This window comes from Varanus komodoensis, unplaced genomic scaffold (assembly GCF_004798865.1).
Source record: "Varanus komodoensis strain SLA01 unplaced genomic scaffold, ASM479886v1 scaffold33, whole genome shotgun sequence".
Classification (NCBI taxonomy): domain Eukaryota; kingdom Metazoa; phylum Chordata; class Lepidosauria; order Squamata; family Varanidae; genus Varanus; species Varanus komodoensis.
The window spans coordinates 9,659,239-9,677,345 of record NW_025335817.1 but is presented as its reverse complement, the minus strand read 5'-3'; the positions used below and the strand labels follow the sequence as shown (position 1 = coordinate 9,677,345).

Below are 18,107 nucleotides of genomic sequence, written 5' to 3'. Positions count from 1 at the left end.
TTTTGGGTAGTCATGATACAGGGGTCAAGGAAGGGTAGGTGGGACATGAAGAAGAGGACAATTCAATTTTATTAAATGTTTATGTTTGTAATTGAAACACACACACACACACACACACACACACACACACAGTTAACAAGGGTGAAGGAACCATTGTGCATTTTCTTTGTTTTGGCCAGGAAATCCACTTTACCTTCACATGGGCGAGATTGTTGATGGTGTAGACATGAGAGCAGAAGTTGGCATCCTGACACGAAATATACTGATTCAAGGAGAGATGGAGGACTCTTGTTATGGGCCAAACCACTGCCAATTTTTCAGCTTTGATACGTTTGGAGGGCAGATTAAAGTAAGTATGCTTCAGTGGCTCATACCCCAAATCCACTCCCAAATCTGGGGAATCTAAATCTCCTAGCCCTTTAAAAAAGGATTAGTAGTAGTAGTAGTCTAGGGTTACAGTTCCCATTATCCCCAGTCAGTGTGGTTAGTGACCAAGCTGAGGGGATGATGGGAGATGCAACATCTCACCAGCACTGCGACCAAACGTAACGAGCCTGGCAGCCTCAGCCTGTGCAGCTGGGCCGATGGGAAGCACGAAGCCGGAGGCCGAAGCAGTCCCTCTGGGGGTCCCAGTCCAGCTCCTGGCTTCCCTGAAGGATTCTTCCTCCCCCACACCCCACTCTCTAAAAAGCTTTTCCTAAAGCTCCGTTGCTGGCAGTACATTGTTATTTGGGGGTTTTAGGCCCTGCCCCCTTTACCTTTTGGCTCCACCCTCCATCAGGGGGCAAACCCCAGGAGCTTCCCCAAATGGAATTTGGCCTGTGAGCTGCAGGAGCTGCTGTGCTAGAGCTGAGATCCTGTTTACACCTCCAGAGCAAAGCTGCCAGTTCCTTTGGTGCTGCGCTCAACTGCACCTGGAACTCTCCTTACCTGCCCCATCTAGCTGGATTGGGTCCACCTCCAGCTGAAATGGCTTGCTTTCTCTGGCTTGTGTCACATAAGCCATTGCCTTCTGTGTCTCTCGAAGTGTCTTCATGCAAGATGCCTCTGCACAAATGCACATGTTCAAGGACAAAACGTATTTATTTATTTTTATTTATTTATTAAAACATTTCTATGCCGCCCCTTGCCGTAGCCTCGGGGCGGCTCACAACATATCCTTTTCTTTCTGTTGGTTTGAATAGATCCAGAAGAATTTTACCTCCGTCCACATGGCAGGGGTGGAGTTGAAACACATGGGCCAGCAAATACTGGGCAGTTACTCTGTGCATTTCCATCTGACGGGAGACGTGGATGAGAGAGGAGGCTATAGCCCACCATCCTACCTGGACAACCTGGCTATCCATCACTGCTTCTCGAGGTGTGTTGCCATCCATGGAGCCAATGGACTTTTGGTAGGAGTTTGCTTTGTGCTCTCTGCTGATACTAAGGTTAATCAGAATGCTCAAAGAGTGGTTTTCAGTCCATGCCCAGGGCACCAAGAGTCAGGACTGTTGGGCAGTAGTCAAGGCCTGTACCCCTAAAGGGGGCTCACTGGCAGTCCTCAGAGGCTCCTAGCACTGCTGTTGTAGCTGCTCACTGTTGTAGCTCTTCCCCCTTTCTCACTCCACTTGAGTGAGCACATAGCAGACATGGGGTGTTTTGGATCACAAATGTTCCTGGGGTTTGTTGAATTCATTGAGTTCTTTTGAGTTTTATACTCCAGAGCGGTTGAGTTTATTGTTCTGTTTGTAGCAGGCAATGTAGTTTTGCAATGTTCTGATAATGATAGCTAGAAATGTATTTTCTACAAATGTACAGTAGGGTAATTTTTTAAATGAAAAGCCAAGGGTTAGGGTTAGGTTACATCATTGTATAGATGAAGTGCTTCTGATGGATGTTCCTAAAAGGGCTGTAGCATTATCTGAAAACAATATATATTTACACTGACAGCATAAATTGACACTGCATTCTGCATGGAAAGCGGGTGGTTAAAATAAGGGACATAGTGGCAAATTGTGAAGGGCAGGCGCTCATCCTGACCGTGTTCGGAGCCACCCTCCCAGAACAATGCAGAAATCCAGGCAGCTGTGTTGCTTTGTATCGACAAGCCATTCTATGGCCCCCTCATCCATGATCAAAGCATGGATGGGAGAGGTTTTATTTTGGGCCGACTTGGCTTTCAGCAGTGGCACCAGCATACCTGAGGGCAGGTTGATAAGGCTGCCAGGGGTTGGCAGGACTGGAGGGTGACCAGGAGAAGGGACAGCCATCAAACATCTGCCCCTCTTTCTCTTTGTTGGCATGTCACCCTCCCAGCACCATACCTCCTCCTACCTGTAATCAGCTTTATAGGGACACCCCAGGCGCAACCAATATCCCAATAAAATGTGGGCATGACTGGATTCTGTCTACTGGCTATTGGGCCCAATTAAAGCCGGGCCCAGCACCCCCAGACGTGAGTCCCCCACCCATGCCGCCCTGGTGGCCAACAAGTAGCCATCAGGGGCTTTTGCAGCCGCCCAAGGGCAGCGCCCTCGTGGCAGGTCTTTAAATAGGCCCCAGACGTCCTCTGGGCCAGGAGGCCCTCCTCCTCTTCCTCTTCCTCCATGTGCCAGTGTTGGCCGCAGCTGCCCTCGGAGAGCCCGGCCCCGGCTGCTGCCACCAGCCAGGCTGGCCAGTGGAACAGGGGAGAGAAGGCACTGAGTGTGCGTTAGGGTTAGTGTTGTCTGCGAAGGGTCAGCCAGTGTGAAGCTTGAGCTGAAGCTTAGGGGGAACAGGGAAGCCAGAGGAGGGGTGGGCAGGTGGCTTCAGTGTCCCTCTTAATAAAAAAGATGTTGGGTTTGTTCCACCAGTTAAACGGAAGGGGCCTAAACAGGGGCAACAGTTCAGTCAGTTGTGCTCAGCTAGCCAAACCTGCAGTGTCGATTTGTAGGGTGTTGGAAAAAACAAAAGTGGCCAACCTCTTTCCTATAGCAATCCAGGTCCCATCTAGGCTTTTAAATATGAGCTTATTTGGGATGGTTCCAAATAGCAAACGTGTATATATAGCTCAGAAAGAACATCAGTGACCTTCATGCTCTCCCCAACACGTGTTGCTGGCTATTCCAGGATGTTCAGTCACGGTTAGCTTTGGCACGCAACGTGGGGCTGGATTGATTTAGACGAAATGTTTTTGGAGTGTATCATCCAGGCCTATTGTCCAAAATGTGCACGTGGCATGCTGGAAGGGTGCACAGCAAGGAGGGGTCCTAAGTCAGCTCAGAACCGGCCTTAACACAAACAGGTCTGTTTTCAAGGCTAAAATTAAATGCCACACGCTTCTTCTCCAGTGGCATCGATAAAGGCTCTGTGGCAGAGTAGGTGGAATATGTGCTCCGGGATTGCATTGCTCCTCTGCCCCAAGGCATCCTGGGGGATTTCTGGACCAGTTGCCATCCTTCAGCCTAACCTACCTTACAGGATCGAAATATTTTTTGCTGCACAATAATTCGCTCCGAAATCCTTGGAGGATGGAGCTGTCGGGCAGGGGCAGGAACTACGGCTTGACAGTGTGATTTCAGTGTGCAACCATACATTAGGCCGAAAAGGCAAATTTGCAGTAATTCCAAATACACTAATTCTGTATATAGGCACAAGTAATGCATTTGCTGCTTGTGTCCAACTTATTGTCTGCATTTTGTTTAAAGAGCAACTGTGATGCATGAAAATTCATGTGTCCCAAATGAATCGCCCGCCTCAAAATACTCGTCTCCTCATGGGGTAATAGCAGTTTCTGGTAGATTTTTCTCAGGGCTGCAGCATGGGATGAAGGGGTGCACTCCCTGCTTGGTGAGGTATAGTCCTAATCTTGGTTGGGGCTGCTCCAGATCTGTTGTTCTGAATCAGTCACACAAAGTGACTGATACATTTAATGGATTGCCAGATTTAGTCCATCGCAAGTGAGGTCTGGGTATATCAGGGGTGCTGAGCCTCTTTCAACCTGAAGGCCAAATCCAGTTCAGAGGAGCTTGGAGTGGGGTGCAAGCTGTGCTCCAAGTGAGAGCAGAGCCAGAAATAAAAAGGGTGGTTCCCAAAATATCCAAACAAAAGGGTGGTTCCCAGACTTAGCATATTTTGGCTGGAGGTTCTGCTGCTAGTAGCTAAGCCATAGAAGAGGCATTCCCTCTTTTAGAGCAAGGTAAGGAACTGCACCGAAGCTGGGAAACCAAACGATCGGCGGTGGCTGGAGAAATCATTTTACAGCCAGGAGAAGGGAAGGGGGCACAGCCATCTGGGAAACTCCAGGAAGGTTAGATTGAGCCCTTAACAGGACTTGAGGCTCTGTACTCCCAGTTACATAATGACTGCTGAGAAAGCCAGTCCAAGAGATTTTGCTACCTGAAATGGCAACCCGCCCCCGCCGCCCCACACACCACTGCAAAAGTTTCTTCAAAAAAGAATTGAAGCATCTTTTGGAGGTCAGTCTGCTGCTGCATCTGTTCACTCTCCTCAACCCCACCCCACTGTGCCTTCCTGGAATTCTGAAGCCAAGTCAGAGTGAAGGCAGAGCTCATTGTTCAGCATCATTTGGGCTAAGCGCTGGGGAGAGAAAAAACTTCCTACTTCAGCAGAGTCTGAAGAGGAGGCCAGCGAAACAACCCAGTGGTGGTAAAGAAGACCGAAGCGCAGATTTTGATGAGAGAAAGAGAGAGAGAGAGAGAGAGAGGGGAGTTCGGTTAGAATATGAAAACCCTCCACACACTGAAAGTTCAAGGTTGAGCTTGGGATATTTATCAAGGGACAGAGGAAGGTCTGTGAGGACATCTGCTTGCAGTCATTGCTTGGAATAGTAGTGCTTCTCTGTTTACAATGATCTCCTCCTCCTCCTTTCTCCTCCTCCTCCATATGTGCGGGCCTGTCTTAGGTGAAAGATACTATTGGCTACGACACACTGGGGCACTGTTTTTTCCTTGAAGATGGGACGGAGCAGCGGAATACATTTCATCACAATTTGGGGCTTCTCACCAAGGCAGGCACCATCTTGCCCACAGACCGCAACGAAGCGATGTGCCTCGCCCTGCGCGAGAATGTCCATGGCGACTACATCCCTGTACCTGGCACGGACTGCATGTAAGTATAAAATGGCTTTTTGGTTCCTGGCCCCGCCTGGGCTTTCCCATTCATGCAGACCCTCCATGACTGCAGTGGGGAATTCTTTCTACTTGAATCGTTCTTTTGCACAATGTTCTTTCGGGAGGGAGCGGGCTGATCCTAACCCTACCCCTTCTCTCTGTAACCCATAGTGCAGTAAGAACCCCCCCTCAACTTATACTATGTTCCCGAGTGTGGGTTTTCATGTAGCCTGAACACAGATTTGAATATGGACTATCTCTGAACCGTGAATTATGTGGTGTACATTGTCTGAACCCAGCTGAGATAACAAACCATGGTGAACAACCCAGAGTTCACAACTCAACAACAAATCATGGGTTCCTTTCCTGGGTTGTTTGCAGGTAACAAGCCATGGGTTAACAATACAATAACCTATATTTCAAGAACAGCCCCTACCCAACTTGAGAGGGGTTATTGTGTTATCTGAGCCCAGCTGGTGTCAAGCTCTGTGGGAGGAAAACTGTTTGAGCAAGTTGAACTATAACAGTCCAAGAAATGGACAATGAATCTCAAGTGCAGACTTTGAACAGATGCTGTAAACAAGGTGCCCCATGTGCAATGATACATTGGTTCATTCACAGATCAGCTGCTCATTTAGCCAATGTTACTTTCACTGAGTCCTGTTGCAGTCCATGTGTCTACTCTAAGTAGGAGTAACATATATCATCCCTTGAATAAACCGAGGCAGTGGTTTAAACCGCTGTGCTGCTGGGCTGGTTGATCAAAAGGTCGCCAGTTCGAATCTGCACAACGGGGTGAGTTCCCGTTGCTCCATCCCAGCTCCTGCCAACCTTGCAGTTCGAAAGCATGCAAATGCAAGTAGGTAAAAAGGCACCACTTTGTGGGCAGGTAACAGTGTTCCGTGAAGTTCGGTGTGTAGTCATGCCGGCCACATGACCACGGAGACTGTCTGCAGACAAACGCTGGCTCCCTCGGCTAGAAAACGGAGATGAGCACCGCCCCCGAGAGTCAGGCATGACTGGATGTAACGTCAAGGGGAACCCTTTACCTTTACCTTTTAAAGTAATGCAATGGACACAGAACTCCCAGCCAAAGCAAATGATCAGTGATTGTGCATCCAATTTATGTATATTTTAATGAAATTAAAGGGCATATCGGAGCCTACCTCTGAATGTACTAAGAGAGAGCCAGCATTGCACAGGGGTTAGAAGGCTGGACTAGGAGTCTGGAGACCTGGGTTCTAGTACCTGCTTGGCCATGAAGCTCATTGGGTGTCTTTGGACCAGTCACTGATTCTAACATACCTTGCAGGATTGTTGCTAAGAGGATCAAACAGAGAAGAGGAGGGGGATGATATAAGCAGTCTGGGGTTCCTCACATGAGGAAGATGGGACATACATGTGGTGGTGGTGGTGGTGGTGAACTTCCTTACATGGGATGACCAAGTTCTAGCATATGTCTCATGAGGCTGAATATCAGTCAATTGTATATGAGAAAGGAACATGCTGGCAGAACAAAATTTAACGAAGATCTCTGTGCTAGCTGTTGCATGGAGTCCCCAAGGAAAAAGACCCAAACATCCCTCTGTACAGACACACATCAAAATGAACCTTTGCACTGCATGTGTGATTTAAAAACAATGCACTCAGCACCAGGCTTCTCGCCCCCAGGGTGAAGACCTGACACTCCTGCAGAGCGCATGGGACAGTTGCTCCACAGCTGGGTGTTTGGGCTTGCAGGATCCCTTAATTCACCCTCCCCTAACCTCCAGATGTTTCCCAACTCCCAGCATTCCTCACTGTTGTGATCCAGAGTCCAGGACATGTGGAGAACACCAGGCTGGGACAGGCTGCTGTACTGTATGGACAGGCCACATTCGTGGTCCTCCTGCAGCATGTGCATTCTGGGAATTTGTTCCTAGGGATATCCAAAGCAAAAGCAGTTCAGCGCTGATTAGCCTCTGTTACAATCAGCAGATGAGGTGGCAGCATGGCTGACTGCAAAGTCACCCTGGCAGACATGGCTATGTATAGTTTCCTATGTAACATAGCACTGTCTTTTTAGTATGAGTCCTTGCTATTAATATGGAGGGCTTATCAAACTGGCAGTCATGACTAACTGCTCATTCTGACATATGCACTGTAAGTTAGACTTGGAGCCTCTTCTTCAAGCTGAGGTCGTGCCTGCCTTCTGCAGAGGATGTCTTGCCTATTGTTTCTGCAGGTTCTGAGCTTTCAGCAAAAGATTTCTTCAGGGCTAGCTAGTCTGATGCAAGGCAAGAGTCCAGTGCAGACGTAGCAGTGGCTTCCTGCCAGCCGGGGCTTGCCAGTCAGGTCTCTGCTTTCTGGAGCCAGTGCTGCTCCTTGTCTTTCTCTTGTTGGCATCAGCCATGAGATCAGAGTTGCTACCTCAAAGCATGGCTTGCAAAACCACTTAAAACATGCTTCCAAGCATTCCCTGATGTGCTTTTGGTCTCTTAGGGAAGGCCTATCATTCTGGCAGTTGAGCTGAGGGTCCCTGGTTCAGTTCCCGGAGTCTCCAGCAGCAATGTTCTTGGCTACCAAGGCCAGAGAAAACTGCTTTCTGAAGCCTTGGATGGGATGGGTCAGAACCAGGTCAGAACACAGCAGCTTTCCCTGACCTGATGCCATCTAGATTTTTGGGGTTAGAACTTTAATCCTTTCTGTAAATTGGCCATGCCACCGCATGGGGCTGATGGGAGTTGTCATTCAAGCCATCTGGGCAAGGCTGGAGCAGACTGGGCTAGACGGATTGGCAGCAACATCTGTTCTTGTAGCATCTAGAATAATCTCTCTGCCCTGCCCAGGAATGCAGGCACACCTGGCACGTTGCCATTCCTTCTTTGCTTCCAGGAGCAAGCCTGCAGGAGCAGGTTGCTGCTGGGCCGCCGGCAGCTCCTGTCTACGTCTTTGCGGCTGTTGCTCAGTCGTGCCTCTCCGTTTGCCGGTGGACTTTGCCTCCCTCTGCCCTGGGTCCAGCCTAGTCCCCTCTGCCTGTGCCATGCCAGAAGGCTTCCCTGCCATGAAGTCACAGAAGCTGACACACTATGTCAGCCTCTCCACTCAAGGGTGGCAATTTAGGCCGGGAGAGAGACTAATCTGCCCCTAGTGTACTTTCCTAGATAGCCATTTATGATTGATTATGATGTAGGAATTATACAGAGTCTGCCAAAAATGTATACACACTTCAGGAAAAGAAAAACATGTATAAATATTTTAATACTAAATTTATTGAGGCATCATGAGATTAATGCAAGTTACCTTTGGCCTCTACAATTACAAGAGTTGCTCAAAGTGGTGGCCATTAGCCAAAGTGCTCAAAGTGTCTATTGAGATTGCTTCACAGGTACTCATTTTTTTGGCGGACTCTGTATGTTGTAAGCTGCCCCGAGGCTTTGGCAAATGGGGCAGCATAAAAATGTTTTAATAAATAAATAAATAAATAAATAAATAAATAAATAAATAAATAAATAAATAAAATGTATATCATCCCTTCCCCGCTTGCTAGGAATCCAAGGCAGCCTGCATAGCCCTTCTTCTGTCCAGCAGCTAAACCAAAGTCACTCAGTGAGTTTTATAACCAAGTGAGGAGCAGCAACTAGATCTTACTGATTGTTCGGTGGTTTTTGAATTTTTCTTTTATGTGCATTTCCCTCCCATTCTAAAAGGCTGGCATCCCTTTCCTAAGAATGGGCAAAAGGCGATTTAAGCTACAATATGGTGGTACTTTTGCCCTTTGGTATTGGGTCTTGCCCACCAGTGGAATCTACCTTCCCCACCACGAGAGCTGCTCTAACATTAGATTCTGGACCCACGCAGGGGTGGAGAGCCTCCTTCAGGCAGGGGTCTTTCCTAGCCGTATTAGCAGGTGCCAGGGTCAAACATGGGGACTTCTGTATGCAAACGTGCATGCTGCCCCTTAGCTATGGCCCTTGGCCAGCTCAGTGGCAGATTCTGTGGTCCATCAAGGGTGGCAGAGTTGGAGCTACACATGTGGCTTGAGTGATGCAATATACCAGGGAATAGCAGCTGAGACAACTTGCACAGAGGACATATGATGGATTGTGTTAGTGTGTGTATGTGAGAGAGAGAGAGGGAGTGAATATGACATAATTCTGTCTGGATTTTCCACCTTGAACTTCAGGATGTTTGGCTGCTTCTGCTTCAGCTGCACCACTATGTCCCAGCTTGATAGACTGCCATCAACAGCTCCAACCGTTTTAGGTTCAAAGATCAGAGGAGGAGGAGAGAACATCAGTTTTTTAATAGATTTTTGTTTGTTCAGTAGAGTCCAGCTTTTATGCTAATGCTTCATTAATTACAATTTACAACATGGCTTGCATGAGGTTCCATGAAATGCTTGACATCACTGAAGGCATCTAACCCGACATAAAGGGTGTCATTTATTGGCTTATGTGGAGTTTTAAAACTTTATGGCAGTATCATGGCTAAACTCCAAGCAGTACAATGCCATAACATTTTGCTTTCTTCCCACTTAGTGGCTTAAATGAATCTAAAAGTCGTCTTATTTTCTTCTTCAGGGCTGTCAGCTCCTTCTGGATTGCTAACCCCAACAACAATCTGATAGAGAATGCAGCTGCTGGCGCACAGGTAACTGGACGGTTTGGGCACCTACCAACATTAGAGGCTCCAGTGTTGTTCCTTACCCTGGTTCTGTCCTGCCCAGTCTTCTCATTCTCCTTCCAAGCAGACCTGAAAAAAGCCTTTACCTAGAAGTCTTTTATGTTAATAGGCTGGCATTGTAGTACAATAGAAGAGTATTGTAGAAGTCAGGAACAAAAGTCACAAGCAAATTTAGAGTAGTGGCCATTAGGGAAATGTGGCTTAATGAGAGGAGTTTTTTCCAACCCAAATACCTCTCCTCCTTTCCCAACTGAAAAAGCAAACCATTTAAAGTGGGTCCTTTTGTTTTAGGACCGGTTATTTGAAGCATCTGGTGCTTTCCAGCTGGTCCACGCTCTTAACCTTACACTGTATCCTGGAATTAGTGATGTTAGGCCTGTCCCTTCTCACTAAACTTCCCCACTGAATCTGAAGCTGCCTGGCTTTCCTCTGGATCTGTTGACCTTGGCATTTCAGCAGTAGATTCTGGCTGCTCCACAACCTCTGAAGAGGAGTAGGTGGAAGCCCTCCACAGTGTGTTCCCAAGCAGAACTCTGCATGTTGTGTCACTTTTGTCCAGGTGTTGAGAACTTGCCACAGGCCTCTTGCCTTGAATTTTGCGTACATGAGCAGAGTGTGGCAAGGTAATTGAAATTACAGCAACAGAATGGGTCTATCTGCATTTAATGTTACATATGTTGCATGTACAGTATTTGCTTAGTATATATGAACATCAAGCTCTTGTCAGTCATTCCATTGTCAATCTTGCATATAAAATTGGAAAGGTAGTAGTCCAATTTCCCCCTAAATTGTTGGATAGGATACTGGCTGATTGGCTGTTCAAAACAGGATTTCCATGGAAGCTGAGCCTGGTTGGGCAACTGCTAATGGAACATTCCCTAGCAGGGGCCTACTGCTGAGGTTCCCCCGGATTTGCTATTCCTCTTCGCCATTGCAGCCTGTTTGTTCCCCTGTTTCTTGCCATGGAGGCAGTGTGCAAGAGGGGTGGGAGGAGACAGTGCCTGCTTGCTCCCTGGCTGTCTGCCCATCAAGCAGGCAAGTAGTAGCAATGATGAAGAAAGAAAAGAAGGAGCAAGAGCAGCTAAGGACAGTGGGGGTAAGAAGGTAAGCTCACTGAGAAATGGACCCATTTCCCAAGGGCCTCCAAAAACCTGGAGCTAGCACTGATCCCTGACACAGATTTCTATCCACTTATGAGTTGCCAGTATTTGATATAGCCTTTTAAATCCCATACTTAATCCAAAAAGTCTGCTGCAATTTGAGTTTCTGGAAAGCCAAAGGCAGCTGTTGTCTCAGCAGAGGTGATAGAATTGCCCTCCTTCTCTCTCTAGCTGCCTCTATTAGGGAAGAATGTATCTGTCAGCTTTTGTTTCTTATTTTGCCAATACTGAGCCTGATTCATCCTAAACTTTAAGATTTCTAAAAAGTTTTCATGAACATTTATTTGCCTTTTGGTGTGCATTTTGGATAATTATATATACTCTTTTAATGCAGTTTTACTTATTTTTAATTTTCCATCTTTGCAAGTAATAGTCCAAATTTAATGCAATTTTAATGTTCCTTTCACAAGGAAATACTGTTCTGCATGCACCCTTCTTAGTATACTCCATCTTGGACACAGTGTTTGATTGAAAAATGTCACAATGCAATGTGCAGAAATGCACATTTTGAAGGATCAGTGAATTTTGCCTTGCAGTTTGGTTCATATGCAATTAAGCAAAACTGAATGGATTTCTCTCTAGAACTGCTGCTTCTTCCATTTTCTACAGTTTCATAAAATGGCAAAAGGAAGAGTTTAATTGGGGCCCTGGTAGGACATGAGTCAGTGCTTGCACTTGAGTTGATGAGTCACAACCGAATGTATTCTTTTACAAGGAAGTTGTGGCAGTTGTAATCAATTTCACATCTTGTCATTTATGCATCTCTTCAGGGTACTTTGAGAGGGACTAGTAGCAAGACAAAAAAAAATTATCCAAATGTGTGTATTAGTGGTTTTTTAAAACATGCCTTTGAAGTCAAGTTCCATCACCTTTGTTTGCCTCAGCAAGCAGAATCTAGCATCTGATGATTTCTCTGCCACATCTGTCTGATCGTCCTTGCTTTGGTTTTTCTCCAGGATGTTGGAATATGGTATATTTTCCACCGGGTTCCCACTGGACAGTCTGAAGGACAGTATCCAACTGGGCAATCTGAATTGACTCCTCTGGGCACATTTTACAACAACAGAGCCCACTCTAACTTTAAGGCATGTACAGACTTCGTTGAACTATTTAGCATCTGTCCTTCAGACGGAGCTTTATTTTGGATCAACTCAGCTCTCCTCTGCCCATTGTTTCACTTACTTTCTTTTTCCAGCTCCTGGCTCTGGCCAACTTCTTTTCTAATCGTCCCTCTCAGCCGTCTCCATCCCAGAGTTGCACTTCTGTTTCCCCAACCCTGCTGCTTCCATTTGCCCGCTGCCCTTTTCAAGCCCTGCAGAGTGACCACTAATTGACCATTAAAATAAGAGAAAATGTCTCACCAAAGCAGAGCAAAAGCACAACATTTGCATATAATTTATAGTTAGCTATAGTTCTAGTTATGTCAATTTGGGAGGAATGGCTCTCATTTAAATACCTGGCCATATCTGTGATGAGGTGACATGCCCTGTCCCAGTGCTAATGGTAGATAAGCAGCTTCCAAGTCCCTCTGCCCCCTTTTCATCCTGTAAGCATCCAAGTAGAGGACTGTCCTCTGAAAATTAGGGCACATGGTCACCCTAGTATTGAACCTTGATTTAGTCTGGTGCTTCTGGCTCTCATTTCCTTGGAACATCTTCCTGCTCTGAATTTCTCCAGGAGGTGAGCAGCTAGCCAGGGTCGGCCATGACCCCTGATAGAAATCCCATAGCATGTTGCAGCAAAGCTGCCGTATTCTGCTTTTGTAAATATTTTGTATTATTCATAGTACCATCTGTGTGCATGCATGTGCGACACATGCACACACATGCTCAGTGACTTCCCCATAAAAAGAACAGCTGCCTCCAGTTTTGCTCCTCCTCTTCAGCTCTTCAGCTCCTCCCTTCTAATTCCAAGTGGGGGAGGCCAAGTTTGGAAATGAAATTGGGCCACATAGAATATAAGTTCATGTCTTTCCCCATGCATGGGGGATACCTTAGCTATGCAGTTTATAAGTAAAAATAAAATTCTAACAGAATTCACAGTGGGCCAGCAAGGATCTTTGAGCCTCCAGGGCTTACAAAATACCAAAACAGGTTGAGTTAGAGAGATAAGAAATATTAGAGTACCTGGGCTCCATTGTCTGGTGGGGGAGCTTCCAAGTTCACACAGAACAGCAACAACGGAGCCCCTGTCTTTCTGCTGCCCATTTTTCTGGCCCCTTGACACTCCCCTGCCCTGAGAAGCTTCTGATCAAGGCTATCTGGGTCCTAGAACAAGAGCTTTCCTCTTAGGAAAGCCACAGGCACAAGCAATGAGGACCAAAATGTGAAGACGACGTTATCCCATCCAGAGAATTTTGCCAGTCAGCACAGCAAACGTACCAGCAGCCTGCCATGTCCATCATCTGAGCTGTTGTGCAACAGCTGAAACCAGACCAAGCATGCTTAATGGTTGCTCATGGCCGGCCAACCTGCCAGCCGCCAGATGTGACTGGACTCCACTTCCCATCAACCCCAGCCTGGCCTTTGGTTGATCTGCTGGGGGTTGTAGTTCAAGAACTACATGTGCTCATGTCCCACTGGGTGGCTTCCTGTGCGCAGCTCATTGACCTCTGTGACAACTGAGCATTTTGGGGTGGCGTTCAGAGTGTTGTGGTGAGTCTTGGGAGTTACTCAGCAGTGACTTTGAGCCAGTCTGTCCTCACTGGGTTGTTGTGAGGGTAAAAAGGAGAGGAAGGGGTTCATGTAAGCTACCTCCGGTCCTCTACAAGTTTGGGGGAAAGGTGAGACATAAATGTAGTAACTGTCTTTGATCTGGTCTGGCACAACTCTCCTTGCAGTTGTTGTTATTTCTTAAATACATATCCTGCCCCATGAGCCAAAAAGGCTAGTCTTGTTTATGCTGATATCTGGAGTGCCACAGGCTTGCTCACCCCTGACTAGTCGAATTTCCTTTGTTTGCGATGCCAAGAACTCCCCAGCTGATGCTTACTTCCCTTTGCAAAATCCTTCTCACTTTCCCCTTTCTTCTTCTTACTAAGTGCAGTACAGTTTGCTTGTTAAAAACTAACTGAACTCAGGTGGTGATTTATATGTGTACACACACACACATATATATATGTATATAATTTTTCCAGGCTGGCTTGTTTCTTGGGAAAGGGGTCAAGACATCGAAAGCCAGTGCTGAAAATCCTCGAGAATATCTGACTGTGGATAATGCCAGGTATGTAAACAGAATGTGACACTGCTGTGGGTGGTTTGTTTGGTTTTATTTCTCTTCATTGCATTAGGGGGACCTCTGGTGCATCCGGAGGTCCAGCTTTAAAGGTGACTCTGAGGCCACAAGGCAGTGTTATGCAGTGGTTAGAGCAGCTTTATGCAATAGCTATGCTGACTCAGCATGATAGGAATTACAGTCCAGCATCTCTGGCGAGCACCAGGTTGGGAAAGGGCAGATTAAAGTGCAATCCTACGCAAGGAAAAGTCCCGCGATTCCCAGCATTTACAAGACAGCATGCTAAGTGAATGCTGGGAATTGTGGGATCTTTTTTCCTTTCCAAACGTGCCCAGGATTTTACCCTTACAGTGGCAAACTAGGACTGGAGAGAGCAAGGTTTAAGTCTCTGCTCAGCCGTAACCAAGGTCTTCCTACCCAAATTTGTGGCTTTGTTTTTCTGTCTGCTCTACACTACACAGTAGTTGTGAAGATAAAATGGGTACATTGTGTCTGCCACCTCAGATTCCTTGACAGGCTGCAGGGTTAATGGCAGAAACACATATAAAATCTTTTGCTGAAATAGATACCTGCCAGTGAAGTCAGGAAGTGAAGCTTAAAGCAGTTCCTGGATTTTTTTGATGATCCTAGAAAACAGTAAGGATGAGTTCTTTGCAAGAAACCACCTGACATGCTTCACGTGGTGGCACTTGGTTTACATGTTACTTCTGGTGAATTTTCTAAAACGTGTGTTCAGATATTGACCTTGCAGGAATCTTTCCCAGCCTTTTTGTGTGACTGAACCCTGAAGTGGTTGTCTGCATGTATCGATAATCGATTGGAAATGTAGCACCACCAATGAAACTTGTGCATAAGCAGTAGGGTTGAATAAATCTGTCCAGCTTGATTTTGCCAAGTTTCTCTTTTTTTCTGTTTCATTTGCTTTTTGGATGAGCTTTTTAAAAGTCTGTACAAGAATGTGTACATTTTGTGCACATTTCTCAATGTGTATGTCTTTTTGCATGACCCTTTTTGAAAAATACATTTTTTGTAAATGATTTCCCCTTAAAATAAAGCATTCAAAATGCATGTGTCTGTAATGTGCACACTTTTCCAGGCATATTTTAGTTGGATACTGTACTAAAACCTTCTGGAAGGTGTGAATAATGCCTGTAATACTGCCGCTTCAGGAAGTGCAAATCTGGAACGCTGGCTTTAAAATCTAAACTCAGCATATCTCTCTGCCTTCCCTAATTGACACAGAGCAGGTGTAGACAATTGCAGTGATGTGACAGCCATTGGCTGAAGGTTCAGAACATTTGGGGTTTCCACGGGCCCCAGAAATCAGGGGTAGGAGGAGAAAGGGAGAGCCGTGTGCTGGTTTTGCTGGAACACCTTCCAGAGTGGTGAGCCATCTCCTTTCCTTGGGGCTTATAGAGCAGATGTTTCTTTCTACTGTTCATATCCAGCTCTTGCTATTTTTAGCCTTGCAGCTCCATGCAGTCACATCATCTGAGCTTGCATTTTTGAATGTCTTCCAGTTGGCACTCATGTGGCCAAAAGTACTGAAAATGCCAAGACTTTGTTTCAGATCAAGACTTTGGGAGCTTGTGACTGACAGGCCTCTGCTGTCTTTAAATTGCTCCCCTATTCGGCTGCAGTCACGGTGATTAACTCAGTTCTTTGCTCCAGGTTCCGCCCACACCAGGACGCAGACCCCAGGAAGCCCCGGGCACCTGCTGTAATTGATGGCCTCATTGCTTTCAAAAATAATGACCATGGAGCATGGGCAAGGGGAGGAGATATTGTCTTCCGCAACTGTGGGTAAATGAACACGAAACTTTACTTCTTGCTCCTGGTGGCTCTGAGAAGAGGAGGAGGAGGAGGGGAAAGTCACCATCATTCGCCCCTTAACCTTTACACTCTCTTTGGTATGCTTCTTCCTTCTTAGATTTGCCGACAACGGGATTGGACTCACGCTGGCCAGGTGAGTCCTCCTGTCTCAGTAGAACATACAGGATGGAAACCCGGGCTATGGGAGGGGGAGGCGGGCTTGGACAGATCCCACAAGTCCAACCTACTGATTCCCCCATGGTTTCCCCACAAATGAAGTTTGCAAATCATGTGCACTTGTCCCATTTACGATCCTGAAGATGAACGTGAGCAATTGTTGTAGTGTGTGTGTGTGTGTGTGGTGGGGGATGTTCACAGGTCATGGTCTGACTGCATCCCCATGGGATTCTTTTGGCAGCCTTTGCTGCCTCTTGCTCCCAAGCTGCTGTGGGGCAGAACAAATGCTTCCCAGCAAAATCCCAGTGAATCCCAGTGAATCCATCAGGGTGCAGTCCAAAGGGGGCCTTAAGTTCCCCACCCCGTTCTGCTAGGAGGAACTAGAGTTTAAGTGTGGTCAAAAGAGTCCTTGGTTCAGTTCCTGGAGCACACACTTTAGGTCTGGGGTGTTGCTTCTTCAAGAAAAAATAGGAGAAAGCAGTCAAGTGGCAGATGGTAGAAAGCCCCCTCTGCCTGAGGACCTGCCAGACAGAGTAGCTGGCACTGTGAAGTCTGACTTGGCACAAGGTGTCTTCCTGGGTGCCTCAGAACAATAAAAGTCCCCAAGGAACCAGGGTTCAACCTCTTGATCAGGGCTCTGATCAACAGCCTTAAGCTGGTGTTGGACTCCAGCTCCCATCAGTCCTAGCCTGTATGGCCAATAGGCAGAGGGGATGGGAGCAGCAGTTGCCCTTTATATGCTCTTTATATTTATCTGCTCTTGAAGTACCTTTGAACTCCCTTCCTGCAGCCTAACGAGTTGCTATTTATCTAATTATAGTGATGGAACTTTCCCCATAGATGAAGGCTGCAGCCTGGAAGTGACTCATTCCATCTTTGTGGGTGAAAGCAACAATGTTGGTTCCCAGGGAGGACGAAACAGCTACTGGGGGAGAGGCGCTGGCGGAGAGTATAGGACACTGCCCAGAAACAAGTAGGTTATTCATGGGCTGTGATTTCCCTTGACAATTGGCGTGCGAGGAATGCACTAGAACTGGAGCCTCTGCACGAATGGAGGCATCCCTGCAGGGGTGGATGCATCATGGACGCTTCTAAATTATGGCTAGTGGCTTTGTGACAAATGGGGTGTGTGGGTGGAGGGTGTGCGGATTGCACCACCCGTGCTGTTCCCGTTAGTGGAGGTCAGGCCGCCATATGGATAGGGTAGGGCATGTGTGGGTTTGCCATCTCTGTCATGTTGTCCACATTAATTTTCCCCTATCAAGAGTGACAGGCATAGATCTGTCTAACAGGCACACTTAGAAACGCCATCAAGAAGGGAGTTAGTCCCACCCTGGTGGTTTGGAGTGCTGCTGCTCCCATCAGGCCTTGTCAGCTTAATGGATGTTGTAACCCCAGGGTTCTAGGAACACAGGAGCCATGCCGGATTGTGCCCAGGGTCCATCCAGTTCAGCATTCCGCTCGCTGCCTGTCAGAAGCCCCTAATCTGGGCAAGAGTTCAGCAGCCTCTCCAGACCCAAGTTCCCAGCAAGCAGTGAGCACAGCCATGCCTTCTGCATGACTGAAGTCAGTATATAGCCATCAGGACTAGCAGCCAGTCCCCTTTTAAAACCATCCAAGCTGATGACCATCACTGCATTTAGCGAAAGTAAGCTCCACTGCGGGACTTTGGGTTATGGCTCAGGCTTTGCCCACTCCTAGCTGAAGCGCATTTGCTCTGCAGCTTGGCACCTGGGACCTTCAGCAAAATGTTGCAGGCAGTGGTGTGAGGGCTCAGAGCGAAGGAGTGCCTCCCCGCACCGTTAGCAGGGTCATAGACACCATCTGCTCTCCCCCCACCCCTTCCGCACCTCAGAGTCTCCTGTACTGCCTGGGCTCAGGACAGAAATGACTTTTACCAGCCATGCTGTGTCTGTTCCTGTGATAATGCAAAGTACTTCTGGATGGCTTGTTCTTGAAACAGCAG

At 47.1% G+C, this 18,107-nt stretch overlaps 2 protein-coding genes across 10 annotated transcripts in view; both read left to right on the top strand.

The window, feature by feature from the left end:
- The window catches only part of LOC123027715 (cell migration inducing hyaluronidase 1), a 151,349-nt gene that overhangs the window by 10,673 nt on the left and 122,569 nt on the right, over nt 1-18,107 (top strand). The gene's annotated exons all lie outside the window — the stretch shown is intronic.
- LOC123027716 (cell surface hyaluronidase-like) overlaps nt 1-18,107 on the top strand; it is a 69,354-nt gene that overhangs the window by 10,638 nt on the left and 40,609 nt on the right. For 8 of the 9 annotated variants that reach the window (XR_006415558.1, XR_006415557.1, XM_044438858.1 and 5 more), the window contains 9 exons: nt 180-349; nt 1,185-1,394; nt 4,886-5,091; nt 9,656-9,725; nt 11,875-12,003; nt 14,055-14,140; nt 15,824-15,955; nt 16,083-16,118; nt 16,962-17,114. Coding sequence is in view for 7 of the 9 variants with exons in the window: in XM_044438858.1 (XP_044294793.1) it covers nt 180-349; nt 1,185-1,394; nt 4,886-5,091; nt 9,656-9,725; nt 11,875-12,003; nt 14,055-14,140; nt 15,824-15,955; nt 16,083-16,118; nt 16,962-17,114 (1,192 nt within the window). In the remaining 2 variants the exon portion in view is untranslated. The remainder of the gene's footprint in view (nt 1-179; nt 350-1,184; nt 1,395-4,885; nt 5,092-9,655; nt 9,726-11,874; nt 12,004-14,054; nt 14,141-15,823; nt 15,956-16,082; nt 16,119-16,961; nt 17,115-18,107) is intronic. The other variant, XM_044438859.1, reaches the window with a different exon arrangement.